This window comes from Sceloporus undulatus, chromosome 1 (genome assembly GCF_019175285.1).
Source record: "Sceloporus undulatus isolate JIND9_A2432 ecotype Alabama chromosome 1, SceUnd_v1.1, whole genome shotgun sequence".
Classification (NCBI taxonomy): Eukaryota; Metazoa; Chordata; class Lepidosauria; order Squamata; family Phrynosomatidae; genus Sceloporus; species Sceloporus undulatus.
Genome location: NC_056522.1, coordinates 223,127,094 through 223,145,860, shown reverse-complemented (window position 1 = coordinate 223,145,860; position 18,767 = coordinate 223,127,094). Strand labels below are relative to the sequence as shown.

At 40.6% G+C, this 18,767-nt stretch overlaps 1 protein-coding gene across 5 annotated transcripts in view; it reads right to left on the bottom strand.

Annotated features, from left to right (window-relative positions):
- Nucleotides 1-391: 391 nt before the first annotated feature.
- The window catches only part of ORC4 (origin recognition complex subunit 4), a 44,802-nt gene continuing 26,426 nt past the window's right edge, over nt 392-18,767 (bottom strand). For all 5 annotated transcript variants that reach the window (XM_042446341.1, XM_042446371.1, XM_042446350.1 and 2 more), the window contains 6 exons: nt 18,232-18,405; nt 12,213-12,299; nt 10,246-10,354; nt 3,423-3,518; nt 3,176-3,243; nt 392-827 (listed from right to left, as the gene is read on the bottom strand). In XM_042446341.1, the coding sequence (XP_042302275.1) occupies nt 645-827; nt 3,176-3,243; nt 3,423-3,518; nt 10,246-10,354; nt 12,213-12,299; nt 18,232-18,405 (717 nt within the window). In that variant the 3' untranslated portion in view covers nt 392-644. The remainder of the gene's footprint in view (nt 828-3,175; nt 3,244-3,422; nt 3,519-10,245; nt 10,355-12,212; nt 12,300-18,231; nt 18,406-18,767) is intronic.

The following is an 18,767-nucleotide window of genomic DNA, read 5'->3' as shown; positions in this document are numbered from 1 at the left end:
CATGGGTACCAAAATCTGTGGTTGCCCAAGTCCCATTAAATACAATGGCATAGTAAAATGATGTCCCTGATATAAAATGGCAAAATCAAGGTTTGCTTTTTGGATGGGGGGAGGGAGGGCGTGAAAAATATTTTCAAGCAGTGTATAGTTGAATCCATGGATATGGAGGACCTAATGTGATCAGGCTGCTCAAGATTTGAGACAAAGAATCTGCTACTGTACTGAAGGATAACAATGCAAACCTTCAGCTGACAGTTCAATTTAATGGAGACTCTGCCACCAACTAGAGAATATTCCCTTCTGGTTCTTCTTCATATAAGTTAAATGACGTAATAGCATTAATTTTATTTCATTTAAAACACTGAAAAAACATCTAGTTTCACTTTCTTACTCAGGTGAAAATTATTTAATAAAGTAAAAAGGTCCAATCATTATTTGACTATATACAAGATGATACCAAAGAAAAACATGCATAATATCAAGAGTGGCTTTTCATTAACAATATCAATTTCTGGTATGGTAAACTCATAATTCAAGTGTCATTTTCCTGAGATCCAAATTTCTGGTATTTACTGAAGACATAGTTCACTCTTTGACTTGCTCTACACAGTCAAGGATAATTATTCACAGAGTGTATAGACACCTCAGTTTACTGAAGACATAGCCCACTGCTTGACATCCGTTGGGCAATTTGGGTAGAACTGCAAAGCATCCATAATTTGACTGTTGTCCAAAAGCAACTTCATTAACATGTATTCTCTTTGAGCACAGTTAGACGGCCCTTCCACAGATTTTATCAATTCAAGATGCTGCAAGTGTTCAAAAGCCTAGCAACAGAAGAAATTAAATAAGTTACAAATATTATCTCCCAACAGTCTTTAAAAACTGAGGAAGTAGAAAATATAATACAGTATCTAACAAACATAACTATCTCACTTTTTAACTTTATTCCCGTTTAAAGTTTATAATGGTGATTTCTCCCCACTTTTTAACAAAAAATCAATTATTACTTTCCAATCATCTAGATATTTGTTTACATCTGCATTTTGTAACCCTCTAGTCATCTTATCCATTTCTATTATCTCATAGATTTTCAGTTCCCAATCTTCCTTTTCGGGAGTGTTGTTGTTTTTCCACCATTTTGCAAAGACCATCCTGGCTGCAACAATCAAATGAAATAATAGTCGACCATATTTATTTTCTCCAGATTCATCTACCATAATCAGGAGAAAGATTTCAGGTTTTAGTTTTATATTTATAGATAATATTTAATTAATTGTTAATTTAATCTGATTTCAATATTTTGGGCCATTAGACATATCCACCAGATATGATAAATGGTTTCTATTTCTTTTTGGCACTTCCAACACTTGCTTTGATATATTTTATAGATCCTATCTGGTATCAGATACCATCTATAAAATATCTTGTAATAATTTTCCTCTATATCCTGACATCTTGTATAACTTAAGTCTCTTTCCCCATGTTTTTTCTCATTGCTCCATAGCCAAATTATAACCTATACTTTGTGCCCATTTTACCATATTTTCCTTTACTGCTTTGTCATCTGTGTATAATTACAACAGGTATTGATATAATCTGGACAACAATGCCTTTTTGTTAGATAATACAATATTGGCTAATTCTGAATTTATATCTTCCAATCCTTCTTCCAGATTCTTCATCTTGAACCTCTTGCTCAACATAGTAATGTAAGATAAACAATGAATGATTTTTGTCTTCAAACATATTGAAAAAAGAAGCGAATAAGAAAATCTTAAGCAGGGATGAATATTCTGGCTATGTAAGGGAAGGAAGTCGAGGTAGGACAGAGATTGAACGTGAGACAAGTTATATGTTGGATGTAAGAAGTAAGGATGGATTTAAGAATATGAAGTTAGGTGATAGATGATTTTAAGAAGAGATTGGTAAGTGGATGTGTTTCTATAATTTTTTCTTCTTTTTCTTTTTCGTCTTTCTTTTCTGTATTCTGTTGTTTGACTAATGATTGGTTTTGTAGTATTTTACCAATAAAATTTAATTTAGAAAGAAAAAGAAAAAGAAAAGAGAAGATATTAACAAACTGCATTTAACGTTTATCGAAACCTCACCCTTACTTTAATCCAGGGATGAGGAATGTGTGACTTTTCCACTACTGACCTCTCCTCCTAATATCTTTAATAAGGACAGTTATTGGTGGGGGTTGATGGGAACTGAAACCAATGTCATCTGGAAGGTCGCATATTCCAAATGCCTGCTTTAGGCTAAAGGCAGAGTCTCCCTTATCTGGAATTCCAAAATCTGAAATACAGTGGGCCTTTGGTATCTGCTAGGGTTTGGTTCCAAGACCCCCGTGGATACCAAAATCTGTGGATGCTCAAATCCCATTATTTACAATGGGATAGTAAAATAAGCCAGCAGTGGTATAAAATGGCATAGTCAAGGGTTGCTTTTTGGAATTTATATTTTTTAAAAAATATTTTTCAACCATGAATCTGTTGAGAAAAAAATCAGTGGCTACCAGGGTCCAACTGTACTCTAAAAAACACAACATTAATTTTGTTTCTTGCACAAAATGATTAAACACAGTGTATAAAATTCCTTTCAAGGTGTGTGTGTGTGTGTGTGTGTGTGTGTGTGTGTGTGTATTGTTTAGACTTGGGTCCCTTCTCCAAGACATTTCATTATGTATGTGTGTGTGTGTGTATGCAAATACAAGTATTCCAAAATCTTTTAAAAATCAAAACCCAAAATACTTTCTGGTCTCAAGCATTTCAGATAAGGGAGACTCAACCTGTATTCTTATAAAAAAACAATACCAGTTTACAAAGATCTTTCACATTTAGGATAGAATACTCCACAAATATACATAATTCACACCAGAGGGCAGCACAGTACCAGGCAATTTAAAATTAAACCACTGATCAGATTCTCAACATTCATAGTATGTAGTTTTTAGCAAAACTGCTAAACAGAACATCATCTGAGGAAGTAGACTGAAGTCTACGAAAGCTCATGCTGCCAACTTCTTTATTTCAGTTAGTCTCAAAGATGCTACAAGATCTCTCTACATACAACTTCATTTATTATTACACATCATTTCAAACTATTCATTGTTCATGCCATTAAAGCAGCAATGAAGTAACCCAAAAACGCAAAATAGTTATAAACATACCTTCATGACAACAGGCTTCTCAAAACTGTACACTGTATGGGCCTTCCTCTGAACAAACATCTGATACTCTGCATGAACAAATACATAGGTAATTAGTTTTGCCGGGGGGGGGGGCACAACAACACTAGTTTTTCTAAACTCCCAGTACACCCAACAATGCATTTTAATATGTTTAATGTTTACATATTAAGTTGTAAATAAATTATTTTACATTTTATTAAAAAAACCCAATAATAGATCACTTTACCATTATAAACCATCTGAAAATTAAAAGGTTCTCCATCATAAGTGTCATTTAAATGTTTCATAGCTATTATGAGACAGAATTCCAGCACAGAAAGACCTGTAAGAGAAATGACAGTTAATTCTTTTCATTTCATAGTTGCACAGCTTTAATAATTTGATTTACTGAGATTTTATATGATGCATTATATTCTTCTTTTTCTAAAGACCTCAAAATGAAGGTCAAGGAAGTCTGAACTTCAAAAGCAAATGCTTTGTAAAAGAGGGATATTCAAATGGAGAAAGCTCTACTTGCTCAAATTTTTCTCCCCCTAAACAATCTCCCCAGCACACCTCCCTCCCTAACTGTCATATTTCGGCCTCTGAGGGAGAGAGAAGGCTGGCCCAGCTCCATCAGGGGCTGGCCTGAAGAAGGAGGCTCCTCCCTCCCTAACTGTCATCTTTCGGCCTCTGAGGGAGAGAGTAGGCTGGCCCAGTACCATCAGGGGCTAGCCTGAAGGAGGCTCCTCCCTCCCTAACTGTCATCGTTCGGCCTCTGAGGGAGAGAGTAGGCTGGCCCAGTACCATCAGGGGCCGGCCTGAAGAAGGAGGCTCCTCCCTCCCTAACTGTCATCGTTCGGCCTCTGAGGGAGAGAGAAGGCTGGCCCAGTTCCATCAGGGGGTGGCCTGAAGAAGGAGGCTCCTCCCTCCCTAACTGTCATCTTTCGGCCTCTGAGGGAGCGAGACGGCTGGCCCAGTACCATCAGGGGCTGGCCTGAAGACAGAGGCTCCTCCCTCCCTAACTGTCATCTTTCGGCCTCTGAGGGAGAGAGAAGGCTGGCCCAGTACCATCAGGGGCTAGCCTGAAGAAGAAGAGCCCTCCCTCCGGTCCATCTGCCTTGGTCCAGGCCTCAGAGGGAGAGAAGAATGCTGGACCTGATTCCTTCCCCCCCTCACCATTCCCTTCTCCTTTTGTGTCGTGTCTTTTAGATTGTAAGCCTGTGGGCAGGGAACTGTCTGTTATCCCCTCTATTGTAAACCGCTCGGATTCCCAGTGATTGGGCAGTATATAAATAAAACCTATTACTTATTATTATTATTATTATTATTATTATTATTATTATTATTATTATATTAAAATATATCAGGAGATTTATTTTATTAAAACACTAAGATACACAAAATGTAAACTGAACTGGAAAAAAAGGAGCACTGTGCTGTAATACAGAAAATTTGAGAGGGGTGGAAAACTAATAAACTGCAACTTAGCGGGCACTGCAGGTGTGAGAGGACACTGGGAAGATACCAGATTTAATTACCAATTAAAAACCGTGTATCACAAGTGACAGTGAAGCAAGGATGTACTCATCCTATTCAAGAAGGTGGAACTGTGTCTTACATGAGATCGGGTGGAAATGCTTACCGGAAGATGCTTACCATCTTAACTGCCCTCCTGAAAGTGGGTTAGACAACGATTGGAGCAGCTATAGTAAAAGTGGGTTAGACAACGATTAGAGCGCAACTGGCATGACACTCGACTCTTATCTGACAGAACTTGTCATAGGAAATTTCTTCGTACCTATAGAGAGGCAATATAGGCAGCGCAGAGATCTTTCTCCGCTGCACGTATCGCATCTGTGGAGTCCCGTCCAGCAGAGTTGTTTAGGGTGGTAAGGGAACTGACACAGGTTCCACCTGTACAGAACCCTTTGCTTAACCCAGTGCTTCTCAATTATTTTCTGTCATGCCCCCCCTAGGAAGAAGAAAACATTTCGCGCCCCCCGCGCGAGTGTAAATAGTATCATTTGTCTATAAAATTGGTCAAACGAGCCCCCCTTTATGGAGTCTCGAGCCCCCCTTTATGGAGCCTCGCGCCCCCCTATTTGAGAAGTACTGCCCAACAACGGTCTGCTGTGATATTTTTAACAACTACATCGCAGATAAAATCTCTCAGATAAGAGCCAACCTCGATGCCGGGACTGCAGCAGAATCAACTGATGAGGTGTCTAGTGAACCTGTTGTTGAGGTTAAACTGGATTGATTTGAGCTTGTGAATACTGAGGATGTGGACAAGATCCTTGGAAATGTGAAGAAGACGACATGTCCCCTCGATCCCTGCCCATCATGGCTGGCCGTCCAGGAGGGTGATGCCTTGATGGCATTTCTTAGAAATGTCATCAATGCATCCCTTAGGGAAGGCTGTGTTCCAACTTGCTTAAAAGAGGCGGTTGTTAGACCGCTCCTGAAAAAACCTTCGCTCAACCCCCTGGATATGAAGAACTACAGGCCTGTATCCCATCTACCATTTTTGAGCAAGGTGATCGAGAGGGCTGTCGCCCTTCAACTCCAAGTCATCGTGGATGAAACCCATTATATAGACCCATTTCAAACCGGCTTCAGGACAGTATATGGGGTGGAGACTGCCATGGTTGCTCTGGCTGACGATCTTCGTCTAGGCATTGACAGAGGAAGCTTCTAGATCTCTCAGCGACCTTCGATACAATAGATCATGACATCCACTTGGAGCCTGGGAGTTAGGAATCGGTGGCACTGCACTCCAGTGGTTCCGGTCCTTCCTCTCGGGTAGATTCCAGAAGGTGATGCTCGGGGACAGTCACTCCTTGAAAAAGGAGCTTAAATGTGGCGTCCCTCAAGGTGCCATACTGTCCCAGATGCTATTCAATATTTAAATGAAGCCGCTGGGAGAAATCATTCGCAGACATGGGGCAGGATGTTATCAGTACGCTGATGACACCCAAATATATTTCTCCATGTCCCGATCAGCAGCTATGACAACAGAGGGCATTTCTCCCCTCAATCAGTGTCTTGAAGTGGTAATGGGCTGGAGGAGGAAAAACAAACTCAGGCTGAATCCAGACAAAATGGAGGTACTTACAGTAGGGGCCCCCAAAACAGGTATAGGGTTGCAACCTCCAGTCCTAGATGGGATTACGCTCTCCACAAAGCACTGTGTTTGCAGTCTGGGGGTGCTCCTACATTCGTCACTTCACATGAGAAATCAGGTGAATGCGACGATCAGGAGCACCTGTTATCAGCTTCAGCTGATACGCCAGCTGCGCCCTTTCCTGGAAGTAAAGGACCTAGAAAATGTTGTACATTCACTGGTAACTTCATGACTTGATTTCTGTAATGCACTCTACATGGGGCTACCCTTGTGCCTAGTCCGGAAACTTCAACTAGTGCAAAATATGGCAGCCAAGCTGGTTGCCGGAAAAACTAGGAGTGACCGAATAACACCCGTCCTAAAATCTCTTCACTGGCTGCCTATTAGTTTCCAGGCACAGTACAAGGTGTTGGTTATAACCTTTAAAGCCCTACATGGCTTGGGCCCAACCTATTTGAGGGATCGCCTGCTCCCATATAATCTGCCCCACACTCAAGTCCTCTGGGAGGAATCTATTGCAGCCTTTAAACACCAAACTAACTGCTACCTCCCAGAGGGCCTTCTCTGCAATTGCTCCCAAACTATGGAACGGTCTGCCAGACAAGATCCGTCAAATTGCCAGCTTAGACAGCTTTAAAAAAGCTGTCGAGACAGATCTCTTCCGGCAGGCCTTTCCTGAATAAAAGTGCCCGGCCACAGAATGACTGCCCCTCACATCATGTATTAGCCCACCGCTATGTCCTCATTCTACATATATTTTTAATTTTGTTTTAATAGATATTTTAATTGTAACATGTTTAAAACTGTTTTAAGGGGGGGAATTTGGGACATAATATTGTAAATATGGATTTTAATGTGTTGTGAGCTGCTTTGATTGTCCCGTCACAGAAAAGCGGCATACAAATAAAAGTTTTATTATTATTATTTATTAATAAAAGCTCTTTGGAAAGTTGAGACGAATTTAGTTGTTAATTCCAGCAGATTCTTCCCCACTGTTCTAAGAGTGCGGGGCAGATTGTATAGGGAGATGCGTTCCCGTAAGTAACTCAGGCCCAAGCCATGTAGGCTTTAAAGGTGATAACCAACACCTTGTATTGTGCCCAGAAGCAAATTGGGAGCCAGTGAAGTTTTTTTAAAATTGGTGTTAAGTGGAGGTAGAGTAGAAAGAAGTTGGGGGTGGAATTTAAGGAATCAAGTTAATGTAGGTTGTTGAGAAGAAGACAGAAGAGAGAAGGGAAGAGAAGAGAAGGAAGAAGAGGAGGGGAAAGAGAGAAAACAAGGTTGTAAGCAATAAGAAGTAGTGAAGGAAGAGTGAAGGGGGTTAAAGGAAGAGGAAATAGATATTAATTAGAGAAGCTATGTTAAAATGTATTTAGTTTTTTCAAAGGTGGTGGTAATGTATAAATTGGATGAATTTGGATATGTATGTGGTTTTTTATATTGTCACTTTGTTTGTTTGTATATTTGGTTGGTGTGTTTTGTTTATTTGATAAAATTTAATTTTTTAAAAAAAAATTGGTGTTATGTGGTCAAACCTTGAAGAACCAGTGACCAGTCTGGCTGCCATATTTTGTACTACTAAAGCTTCCGAACTTGTTAAAAGGGTAGCCACATGTGGAGTGTGTTACAGTAATCAAGACGAGAGATTACCAGAGCATGTACCACAGCTTCAAGATCCTTTCAGTTGAGGTAGGGACACAGTTGGTGTATCAACCAAAATTGATACCAAGCACTTCTGGCCGTCGCTTCTACTTGAGATGACAACTGTAGAGACAGATCCAAAAGTACTCCCAAGCTGCGAACTTTGTCCTTCAGGGGAAGTGTGACCCCATCCAGGTCAGGTTGCAAGTACCTCTGTTTTCTCTGGATTCAGCCTGAGTTTGTTTTCCCTCATCCAGCCCATTACCGACTCAAGGCAGGCATTCAGAGGAGAGATGCTGTCCTTAGTCACTGTAACAGTCAGAGACATAGAGAAGCATATTTGGGTGTCATCGACATACTGATAACACGGCGCCCCATATCTCTGGATGATCTCTTCCAGCAGTTTCATGTAAATGTTAAACTGCATGGGGGACAGAATGGCACCTTGAGGGACGCCAGATGTCAGCTCTCTCTTAGAGGAACTACTATCCCCCAGCCTCACCATCTGGAATCTGCCCGAGAGGTAGGAGTGGAGCCACTGGAGCGCAGTGTCCCCAATACTCAACTCCCTCAGGTGTTCCAGAAGATACCATGGTCTGTGGTATCCAAAGCTGCTGAGATGTCCAACAGGGTCACACTTCCCCTATCAATGCCCAGATGGAGATCATCGACTAAGGCGATGACCATGGCCGTCTCAACTCCGTATCCTGCTCTGAAGTCGGTTTGAAATGGGTCCAGATAATCAGTTTCATCCAAGACAGCTTGGAGCTGTAAGGCAACTGCCCTCTCAATCACTTTGCCCAAGAATGGTAATAAGGAGACCGGTCTCTAGTTGTTTCTCACCTGAGGGTCCGGGTTTTTTTTTAAAGAGCGTTTTAACCACTGCTAGTATTAACTTTGATGGAAATTTTCCTCCCTGAAGGATGTATTGATTACAGATTGTAATAATACAATCACAGCATCCCCACCCTGGGTGGTCAACCAAGATGGGCAAGGATCAAGAGGGGCACGTCATCTTCCTTACGCTTCCAAGGAGCTTGTCCACTTCATTGGTATTTACAAACTCAAAATGATCCAGTTTAATGCAGTCCACGGAGTCACTGGATACCTCTCTTATTGTTTCTGTTGAAATGCCGGCGTTAAGATCAGCCCTTATCCGAGAGATTTTATCTGCTAAAAAGTTGTTAAAAGCATCACAGCAGGCCTTAAAGGGTTCAGGGTGGGAGACAGTTGGGTTACTCTTTAACCACCTTGAACATCTCTGCTGGACAAGACTCTGCAGATGCAATACATGCAGCATAGAAAGAATTCTTTGCTGCACCTATTGCCACTCCATAAGAATCCAATAGGTTCTTATGGAGTGTCTTGTCAGATACACACTGATGTTTCTGCTAGCAGCGCTCTAGTCGTTGTGTGGCCCACTTCATTTGTCAAAGATCTTCTGTATACCAAGGTTTTTTATTTGAAGTGGGCTGGAAAGGACGCTCAGGCACAATACTGTCTATAGCCATGGGAAGGTCATTATTCCAGGTATCAACTAGGGCATCAACAGAATCGCTGTCGATCTCAACCATAAAACCCTCTAGAGTTTCTTGGAGCCTTTTGGGTTCCATCAGCCTTCGAGGGTAGACCATCTTAATAGGTCCTCCACCCCCAAGGGGGGTATGGGTAGTAGCCTTCAGTCCCACTTTGACTAGGAAATGATCTGTCCATGACAGAGCAGAGGTACAAATTATCTCTGCCCACAGGTGCTCCTGATCTGTATTAAAGACCACATCGAGTGTATTACCTGCACAATGTGTTGGACCTGAGACCAATTGGGACAGGCCCATGGCTGTCATGGAAGTCATGAACTCCTGAGCTGCACCTGCTAGATCTAATGAGCCGGCCTCGAAGGGGATGTCGAGGTCCCCCAGGACAAGAAGTCTGGGAGACTCCAACACCAGCTATGTCAGCTCGGCCAGGGAGTCTGTTAGGCAACAGGGTGGGTGGTAGACCAACAGAATCCCCAGACTGTCCCTAACCTTCAGGGTCAGATAAATACACTCCTTAGGACTGGAGCGCGGCTTTGGCGTGGCTTCTGGACTCTTAGGATGCATGCATCAATGAAACAGCATACCTCCAACGTGACTCGAAGCAGCTTAATTTAGTCCTGTCTGTATGGGGCCATGGTTTAACCATGAAGCAAAAACGAAAGTGCAGTGTATCAATTGCCTGCCCTGGGGTTGGTTTTTTTTTTTTTTTTTTTTGAGCTTCAAGATTATTTGCACATTCATTAAGATGGTAAATACTGTCTTCTTACCATGTACAATATTTGCTTTTGAGTCCATTCTACAAAGTCTGCTTGCTTCAAGAAAGTCTGATGCGGTGATATACGGGTGAGACACAGTTATATTATGTAAAGTAAGCATCTGAAAAGAACAACCCACACCTTATTTAACTGATTTTACCAAATGGTATCTACAGTTATCCATAACAGAAAATTTGCTACAGTAATCAACAAAGAGCATGACTGCAATTTCCATTCTACAACAATGTAGCAGTTGCAAATTCCAGTTTTAAGAATGTTACAATTCTACAGCTACTCAAGAAAGTGATAGGAATAATGGTATCCTTTACAGAGTTACAGTATCTATTAAGCAATTCTTGAATCAAAACATGAATCCCAGCTGTAAAATGGAATAATAAATATAATGGAAAATAAATATAACATTTATCAGACTTAAAACAGTCCAGTTTGACTGACTGCATCATTTAGATGCTTGCCACGAAGAATGCAACATTTCAAAAACTAGAACAGACAAAACATTCTAGTCTTCAACATTTGATTTGTAAAGTTGAGACAATTCACTCCTCCTCTCCAATCTTAATATAGAGGTTTTGGTTTTAAACTACCATTCCATTTCAGACAAATATTTTTATGGTCTAGAACAAAGTTTAGCATTTGTTAAAAATTTCAAGTGAAACCTTTAGACATGAAATTTAAATGATGATAACAGATGATAACAGATGATATGAAAAAATCAACAGGCATAGACTGCAGAAATAATGGCTGTGAACATAAGGAGATTATTGTAAACCGTCTCTATGCTTACAACAACCCGAACATTGAAATGGTTTCACAGTCACAAATAAATAACTGAAGTCAGAGTATTTAGAGTACTTAGAAGTTAGATTCTGCACTATTATGGTAGAATGCAGACTTTGATCTGGGCTTAGTCATACTCAGAGCAGGCACACTGAAATAATTTGGGATTACATTAGTCATGACCAATTTAAGCACTGAATATAACAAAATCTGGATCAAACCTACAGCAAAAGGGATTCAGTGATCTGAAAAATGTAGCAATACAAGTAGCAAATACCAAGTTAGATGATTAACCATAAGTGATTTGAGTGAACACCTTTATGTTTGTAAATTGCAGGCAAAATCTGCATTAAACAATTATTCTAGTTCTAGGGCCTTTTTACATCTTACGTTTGGTGTTTTTGTCAGTAATCCAAATACTCTTGGATATAACCTTATAAAGATAATTGTGGGTCTGAACAGACAGGCCAAAATAAAGCTGCTTCTGGTCACTTTGGAGGTATGCTGTTTAAATGATGGATGCATCCTAAGAGGCCAGAAGCTGTGCCAAAGCTGTGCTCCAGTCCTTAGCTTTGGCATGGCTTCTGGCCTCTTAGGATTTAAACAACATACCTCCAAAGTGACCTGAAGCAGCTTTATTTTGGCCTGTCTGTCCAGGCCCTGCAATTCATGAAAAGATTACCACGTATATTGTCAGCATTAGTTTCCATGACTATACAGAACCTATGTTGTGTCTGCCATTTGTGAATGGTCAAGACCACCACAACAGTGGACACAAAGGTGTTCCACAAAAAATAATCCTTACCAAAGGCAACACCCTACAAAATCAGCTTCGTTTTTACTCCATAAATATCTAGAACAGCAATAAGGAATACATTAAAAATGTAGAATTTTAAATTTAACAAAGTCAGAACTCAAATTATTTTAAAAAGACACCTTTTTGACATCCTTGGATGTCAAAGAACATTTTGAAAATGAGTTGGGAAAAGAGTAACAATTACAATACTAAGAAAAAGAAAAGTACCTTTTGCCATAACAAAGTAGCACATAATTAAGCTTATTTCACTTTTCTGTTTGCAACAGTTGGATTTCATTCCTGCAATCACCCACTGATTTGTCAGTCCGGCAGTCAACCTGAGGAGGCATTTGAGAACACAGATAAGGTACTTTGATAATCTTACCAACATCATGGAGAGACACCGCAGATTTTTACTATAATGGAACTGATTTTGTAGTACAGCTCGCACACTTTGGTCTTCTAAGACGCACTACAAAAAATATTTGAGAGAAAAAAAACATTTTGTAGAACTGCCTATGTCAACATGAAAAAAAATCTCTTTATATTATGAGTTGTGGCAATTAACACAAGAACACAGAAGATTAGGATTGAGATCACAAATATATACAGTATAAGACATGCACATTCACATAAACCTTTTTAATATAAGTATTTAAGTCTTGTGCAAAACTCAGATGTTGTCAGCCTAGAAAATTGTCAATTTTAAAAACATTTTAGTTTTCTAAAACTGATTTTTAAAAAGAAACTGCCTATTGCAAATTGCTCTTTAATTAGCATGAAATATAAACAATCATGTTAGTATTAAATGTCCAATTGATTAGAAATGGAGGAGGGGGGATAAAACGCTTATTTTTTGAACATATGATTGTAACCCACATCTCTATATGAAATCAACAGTTCTACCAAATACATTGAGTTAAATGAGGTCTGTAACCAAATAAGGAATGAATGTGATCATTTCACAAACAGAAATATTTGTATGTTTATCTTCTGAAAACCTATCAGACTGTACATCACTATCTTAGTAACAACATAGGCGGGGTACAGACTGCCGCTTTGCGGCGGTCTGCCGCCGCCGCCAGTAGGTCCGCGGGGGAGCCGGAGCCTTCACACGGCCCGACTCCCGCGCGGACCGAAAAAGAAGCTCCAAAATGGAGCTTCTTTTTAAGTCGCGTTTGTGACGTAGCGAGGCGCCAGGGGCGCGCCCGCTACGTCACAACGCCCGCGACGCGTACGGACGCTCAGCGTCCGATACGTAAAGATAGCGGCGCCCGTATGAACAGGGCGCCGCCATCTTGTACGTATTCAATACATACTAGGGTTAGGGGGGTGCGGAAGCACCACCCCTTCCTAACCCTAGTACGTATTGATGACGTACTATTTGGCGGTCTGTAAACCGCCATACTTACTTGCTTGCTATTCTGTTTTGTGAAGGGGAGGCTGAGGCAAGGAAGAGTGAAACAGAAAGGAGAACTAGAGAGAATATCAGAAAACACTGTCCAGGGGATATGTCCATGTTAATAACACTGATTGTAGTTAAACTGAAACGCTGAGACGTACTGTGAATGATCATTCTAAGAAGGCTGAAGAAGCAGCCCACAACCATGGGGATATTCCCTCATGCCGAATGACAAGGAAGGGGACTGAAAGTCTAAATCCATTTAAAATCATTGCCTGCTTCTAGGTCCCCTTCAGTCTTGTTACATATCTTTGCATTCTTTTATCCTTAAGAGTTATTCATAGGAAGTTCGAGTAAAAAGTTTGTGTTAATGAATTTTTGTATGTGTAGATTGCTCATTCACCCTTCCTAGAATGATAACACACTGCAGATATCAAACTCATTCTCAGGAAGGGGGAAAGAACAATCCATAACCACTAGGATATACCCAAGCCAAATCCTTTATAGGTGGATATGGTTGCCTGTTTCCTTAGCTTGCAAAACAGTTTGCCCAAAGGGTATCTGTCCTCACTTACATTTGTCCACTGTATAATGTCTGATAAATGTCGATGGATCCTTCCATTCAGCTGCTTTACACACTTCATCCAAAGACAATTTTATTCTGAATGTCACTGTTAATCATAGATTCATAGAATCATAGAGTTGGAAGAGACCACTAGGGCCATCCAGTCCAACCCACTGCCATGCAGGAAATCCAATCAAAGCATCCCCAATAGATGGCCATCTAGCCTCTGCTTAAAGACCTCCAAGGAAGGAGACTCCACTACACTCCGAGGGAGTGCATTCCACTGTCGAACAGCCCTTACTGTCAGGAGGTTCTTCCTAATGTTGAGGTGGAATCTCTTTTCCTGGAGGTTGCATCCATTGTTCCGGGTCCTGTTCTCTGGAGCAGCAGAAAACAAGCTTGCTCCCTCCTCAATATGACATCCTTTCAAATATTTAAACAGGGCTATCATATCACCTCTTAACCTTCTCTTCTCCAGGCTAAACATCCCCAGCTCCCTGAGTCGTTCCTCATAGGGCAAGGTTTCCAGACCTTTCACCATTTTATTCGCCCTCCTCTGGACACGCTCCAGTTTCTCAATGTCATTTTTGAATTGTGGTGCCCAGAAGTGGACACAATATTCCAGGTGGGGCCTGACCAGAGCAGAATACAGTGTCACTATTACTTCTCTTGATCTAGACACTATACTTTTATTGATGCAGCCTAAAATTGCATTGGCCTTTTTAGCTGCCGCATCGCACTGTTCACTCATGTTCAACTTGTGGTCTACTTGGACTCTTAGATCCCTTTCACACGTAGTTTCATTCAGCCAGGTGTCCCCCATCCTATATCTGTGCATTTCATTATATTTTTCTTAAAAAGGTTATACCCCTCTATTTCCACATTCCAATCATGAGACTCATCCCACCAGGTTTCAGTGATGCCTATTATATCATATTTGCTTTGCTGTACTAGGAGTTCAAGTTCATCTTGCTTATTTCCCATGCTCTGTGCATTAGTGTAGAGACATCGCAGACCATGGGTCCCATTTACTTGCTGCTTCTGCAAGTTTTTTTTGCCTCCCACTGTTGGGTCCTTGCACTTTTTTTCTTGTTTCCTCTATGTCTGTTTGACTATTTTCTCCAGCCCTTTCGCCTTCCTTAATATTGTCTCCCTTCCCCTCGGAACTCAGTTTAAAGCTCTCCTGATCAAGTTCTTGAGACTGTTGGCAAAAACATTTCTTCCAACTGGCGTGAGATGCAACCCGTCCATTGCAAGAAGTCCCTCCTCATGGAACCGCAGCCCATGATCAAATAATCCAAATTGTTCTTGGAGGCACCATCTGTGAAGCCAGTTGTTCACATCCGCTATTTTCCTCTCCCTTCCTGGACCGTGCCCTTCAACTGGCAGAAGAGACGAGATGACAAACTGTACATCCATTCCTTTCAGCTTCCTACCAAGCGCCTCGTAATCCCTTTTGATGTTCTGCAGGCTGTGTCTTGCAGTATCATTGGTTCTCACGTGGACCAAAAGGAAGGGGTATTGGCCAGTAGGCTTGACCAGTCTTGTCAGCCTCTCTGTCACATTACAGATCTTTGCCCCTGGGAGACAACACACCTCTTGAGACATCTTCTCAGGCCTACAAATCACTGCTTCTGTACCCCTCAGCAAGGAGTCCCCCACTACGACCACACGCCTCCTACGAGGTTTAGCAGCGGCTGTTCCCTTAGGTGGGACTCTCAGGCGCGAGCATATGCGATTTCCCCCTTACACGGTGGTGTGTGTGTGTGTCCCAGAACAGATCCCTCGCATAAGGGAAGGGAGCACTGTAGCTGTTCTAAGTTGTTCAATACAAACTGGTTCAAACTCCACTCTCCTGATTTATTTATTTTTCCTGCTTAAGTAGTCTGCTGTCAAAATCAAAGTTCCTTTGAGATATACTGTAGTTAGAGTGAGGCTATTTCTTTACCCAACCAGAACTTTGGTGGAAATTTTTAGAAGTTGCTGGAATCTTGTTTCCCCCATGGTTGCACAGATAGGATTTCACGTTTAACACCTGTACAATGTTTTTTATTTTGCTTGCAAAATTTAACATCACTAACCTAACTGCCCCCATCTTTAAGAAATAACTGAGGATCAAATTCTCTAGAATGTTGTTCTCCATCTTGAACTTTTGATATTATACTAATTCAAGTGATTCATGTCTGACAGGACTGAATCTCCCATTGTTTTGAGAACATAAAGAAAATAGAATAAATTCAGTTGAATTTCAGACAGGATGGCAATTGTTCTTTGCTCCAGTCTGAATTTGATGTTGTAATTCCATTTCCCTCTTGATTTTGTTTTTTCACAGTGATAGGAGATATCTGTCCTTTGGTCTTTTTAATTCCTGTTGACCTACTTGAAATACCAATTTGTCTGTAGTTACGCCTTCCCATAAATGACTGAAGAGAAGCAATCTTTCTGCTACCAGTAGTTCCTTCAAGTCAGTATTGGTATCTGCCACTCCTGATGGAATGACCAGCTCTTCTTGGTTATTGACCTTCTTGTTGCCTAAACTAGAATGTTTCCCTATTACACTGCCCTTTGAAATTTCTGAAGTCCCTTTGTTTATGAGAAATGCTTCTTCCTCAAAAGTAGTTTTCTCCCCTAAAATTCCTTTTTTGTTTCTTGTCTCTTCCTTCCATTAAATTTTCTCCTCAAATAACAATTTTCCTTGAAGGGAGTTTTTACCAAATTAGCTCCTGACTTTTGGTCAGCCTCCTGATATGTTAACCTCAGGGATTGCCATTTTTCTCCAATGGGGCGCATGGTACTTCTCTGTCCCAATCTGGATCCATTTTTTTCTTTTTTTTCTTTAACAGTTTCCTTTTCAATTTCATGTTTAATTTCCTTCAACCTAATGCCCAGCTACCTACAGTTTAATCTTAATTTTAGTGTTATAGAACAAGAGAAAACAGAGATTCTCAACCAGCTGGCAAGGCACAAGAAGAAAAACTGAAGGGAAGAGAAAAGCAGGCAACAATTTAAACAGATCTGTAATGTTGCTCTCCTGCCTTGGTCAGCTGGTGTGCGGGAATATCCCAATGGTTGTGGATTGGTCCTTCAGCTCTCCTAGGAATGGCTGCTTTTCAAAGGAATCATATAAGAATACCTTCAAGACGTTTTCTCTAGATATGAACATATGGAAATGCTTAGAAGTCACACCAAGCCATGGCTTCTGAGTTAGACCTGGCTTGTTATTTAGCCATGAACTATAGTTTTTTGTGGGGTTTTCAGGATATCTGGCCATGTTCTAGAAGAGTTTCTTCCTGACATTTCGCCTGCATCTGTGGCTGGCATCGTCAGCATTCTCTGAAGATAGCCCGAAAAACCCACAAAAAGCTATGGATGCCGGCCATGAAAGCCTTTGACTCCACATTAGCCATGAACTGTTTCCTCATATTATCACATAATCCTATGTTCTCATTTTTGTTGCTTAGGTTTCAGAATGGGCCAATGGTCTTTTTGATACTTTCTGCTCAGAAACATAAAGTCAGAGCTTTGGGCAAAATTACATTATGTAGAAGAGCAATGGGAACAGAAAATGATTTTACTTAGAACTAATCTTGTAAGAACTTTAGATACATGTTTGAAAAATTTCCTTTAAGAGCTTTCAAACTGATCAACGTAATAATTTATAGTTTTTTGTGGGTTTTTCAGGTTATGTGGCTGTGTTCTAGAATTTATTCCTGATGTTTCGCCTGCATCTGTGGCTGGCATCTTCAGAGAATGATGGCATGGAGGTGTGGGGTATATATACTGTGTGACCCTTGGTTCAGATGAAGTGATTTACATGTTAATCTATGTCTTGGTCTGTTGGTAAATGGCAAGGCCCCAGGGTGGGAGGATATGTGAGGAGTATTGTGTCTACTTAGTGATCCACTGTCTGCTGATTGGGTGAAATGCAAATTCTGCCTAGGCCAACTTGATGGTAGGACACTCTGCTGAATAGGGTAGCATGTGATGCAAGGGCAATCCTTTCATGTTATAGCCTGTTCAGCAGTGACCCTTATCTTCTGTGTGGCCATTTAAGGAGTCTATGGGGCAGCCATGGGAACCACTGCACATGCCTAAAGTTGGATCTATGCCATGAATCATTATTCATTTGTAAGCAATAATATATAGCCTGGATATTTCTTTTGGAAATAAACTATCCTGGCGTTTATTTGAAGACTTTCAGAAAAATATACCAGTGGGGTAAAATCCAACATACTGCTGAAGGCATTCAGAGAACTTTCTTCCACTCTCCTCTGAAGCTTTCTGTGCCACCGATAACCAGTGGTCCAACACCAGTGATCCACAGGGGTTACAGTACACAGAGAAATTGCTGTTCTCCCAGATCTGCTGTTACACCAGTGGAAATCTAGTACTAGCTAGTATCCAAGTTCCTTTAAATTCTGCTTTTATTTCAATTACCTGGATGTTCTTATTCCATTTCTGCATAAATAACTTTTCTGGGAATTCTGGAGGAAGTGATAACTGCTCTTTACAAATATTTTGATATTTTGTGAAATCAAAAGGATTCACTAGGTATATTTGCCTGTGGGAAAATCTTGATTTCACTCTCTTCTCCATGAGTTCTAGAATATCCTAGTAAGAAATTACAAATAGCATTTTCAGTTTCATCATTTCATGTAAGAACATAAGACATATAATTCCAAACAAATATTTTCAATAAATGAATTCAAGCTATTGTTCTCTAGAGCTGTCAAGTGTAATTTTGAGATCAAGTACAGACTTAAGGACAATTCACTTGTAAAGCTAATAAAAGATTTAAAATATTTTTGAAAGTACTTGTACACTTGTCCTTGCACTGTTGAAAAGTGGATCATAAAACTCTTGGTTAGATTTCAGCTTATCAGATAAAAATAAAAATTACTTATACAGTCGCACCTCCTAACTTGCGGATCTGAGATCCATGCCCTTGAATATCTGCGGAGGGGCGACCTCTG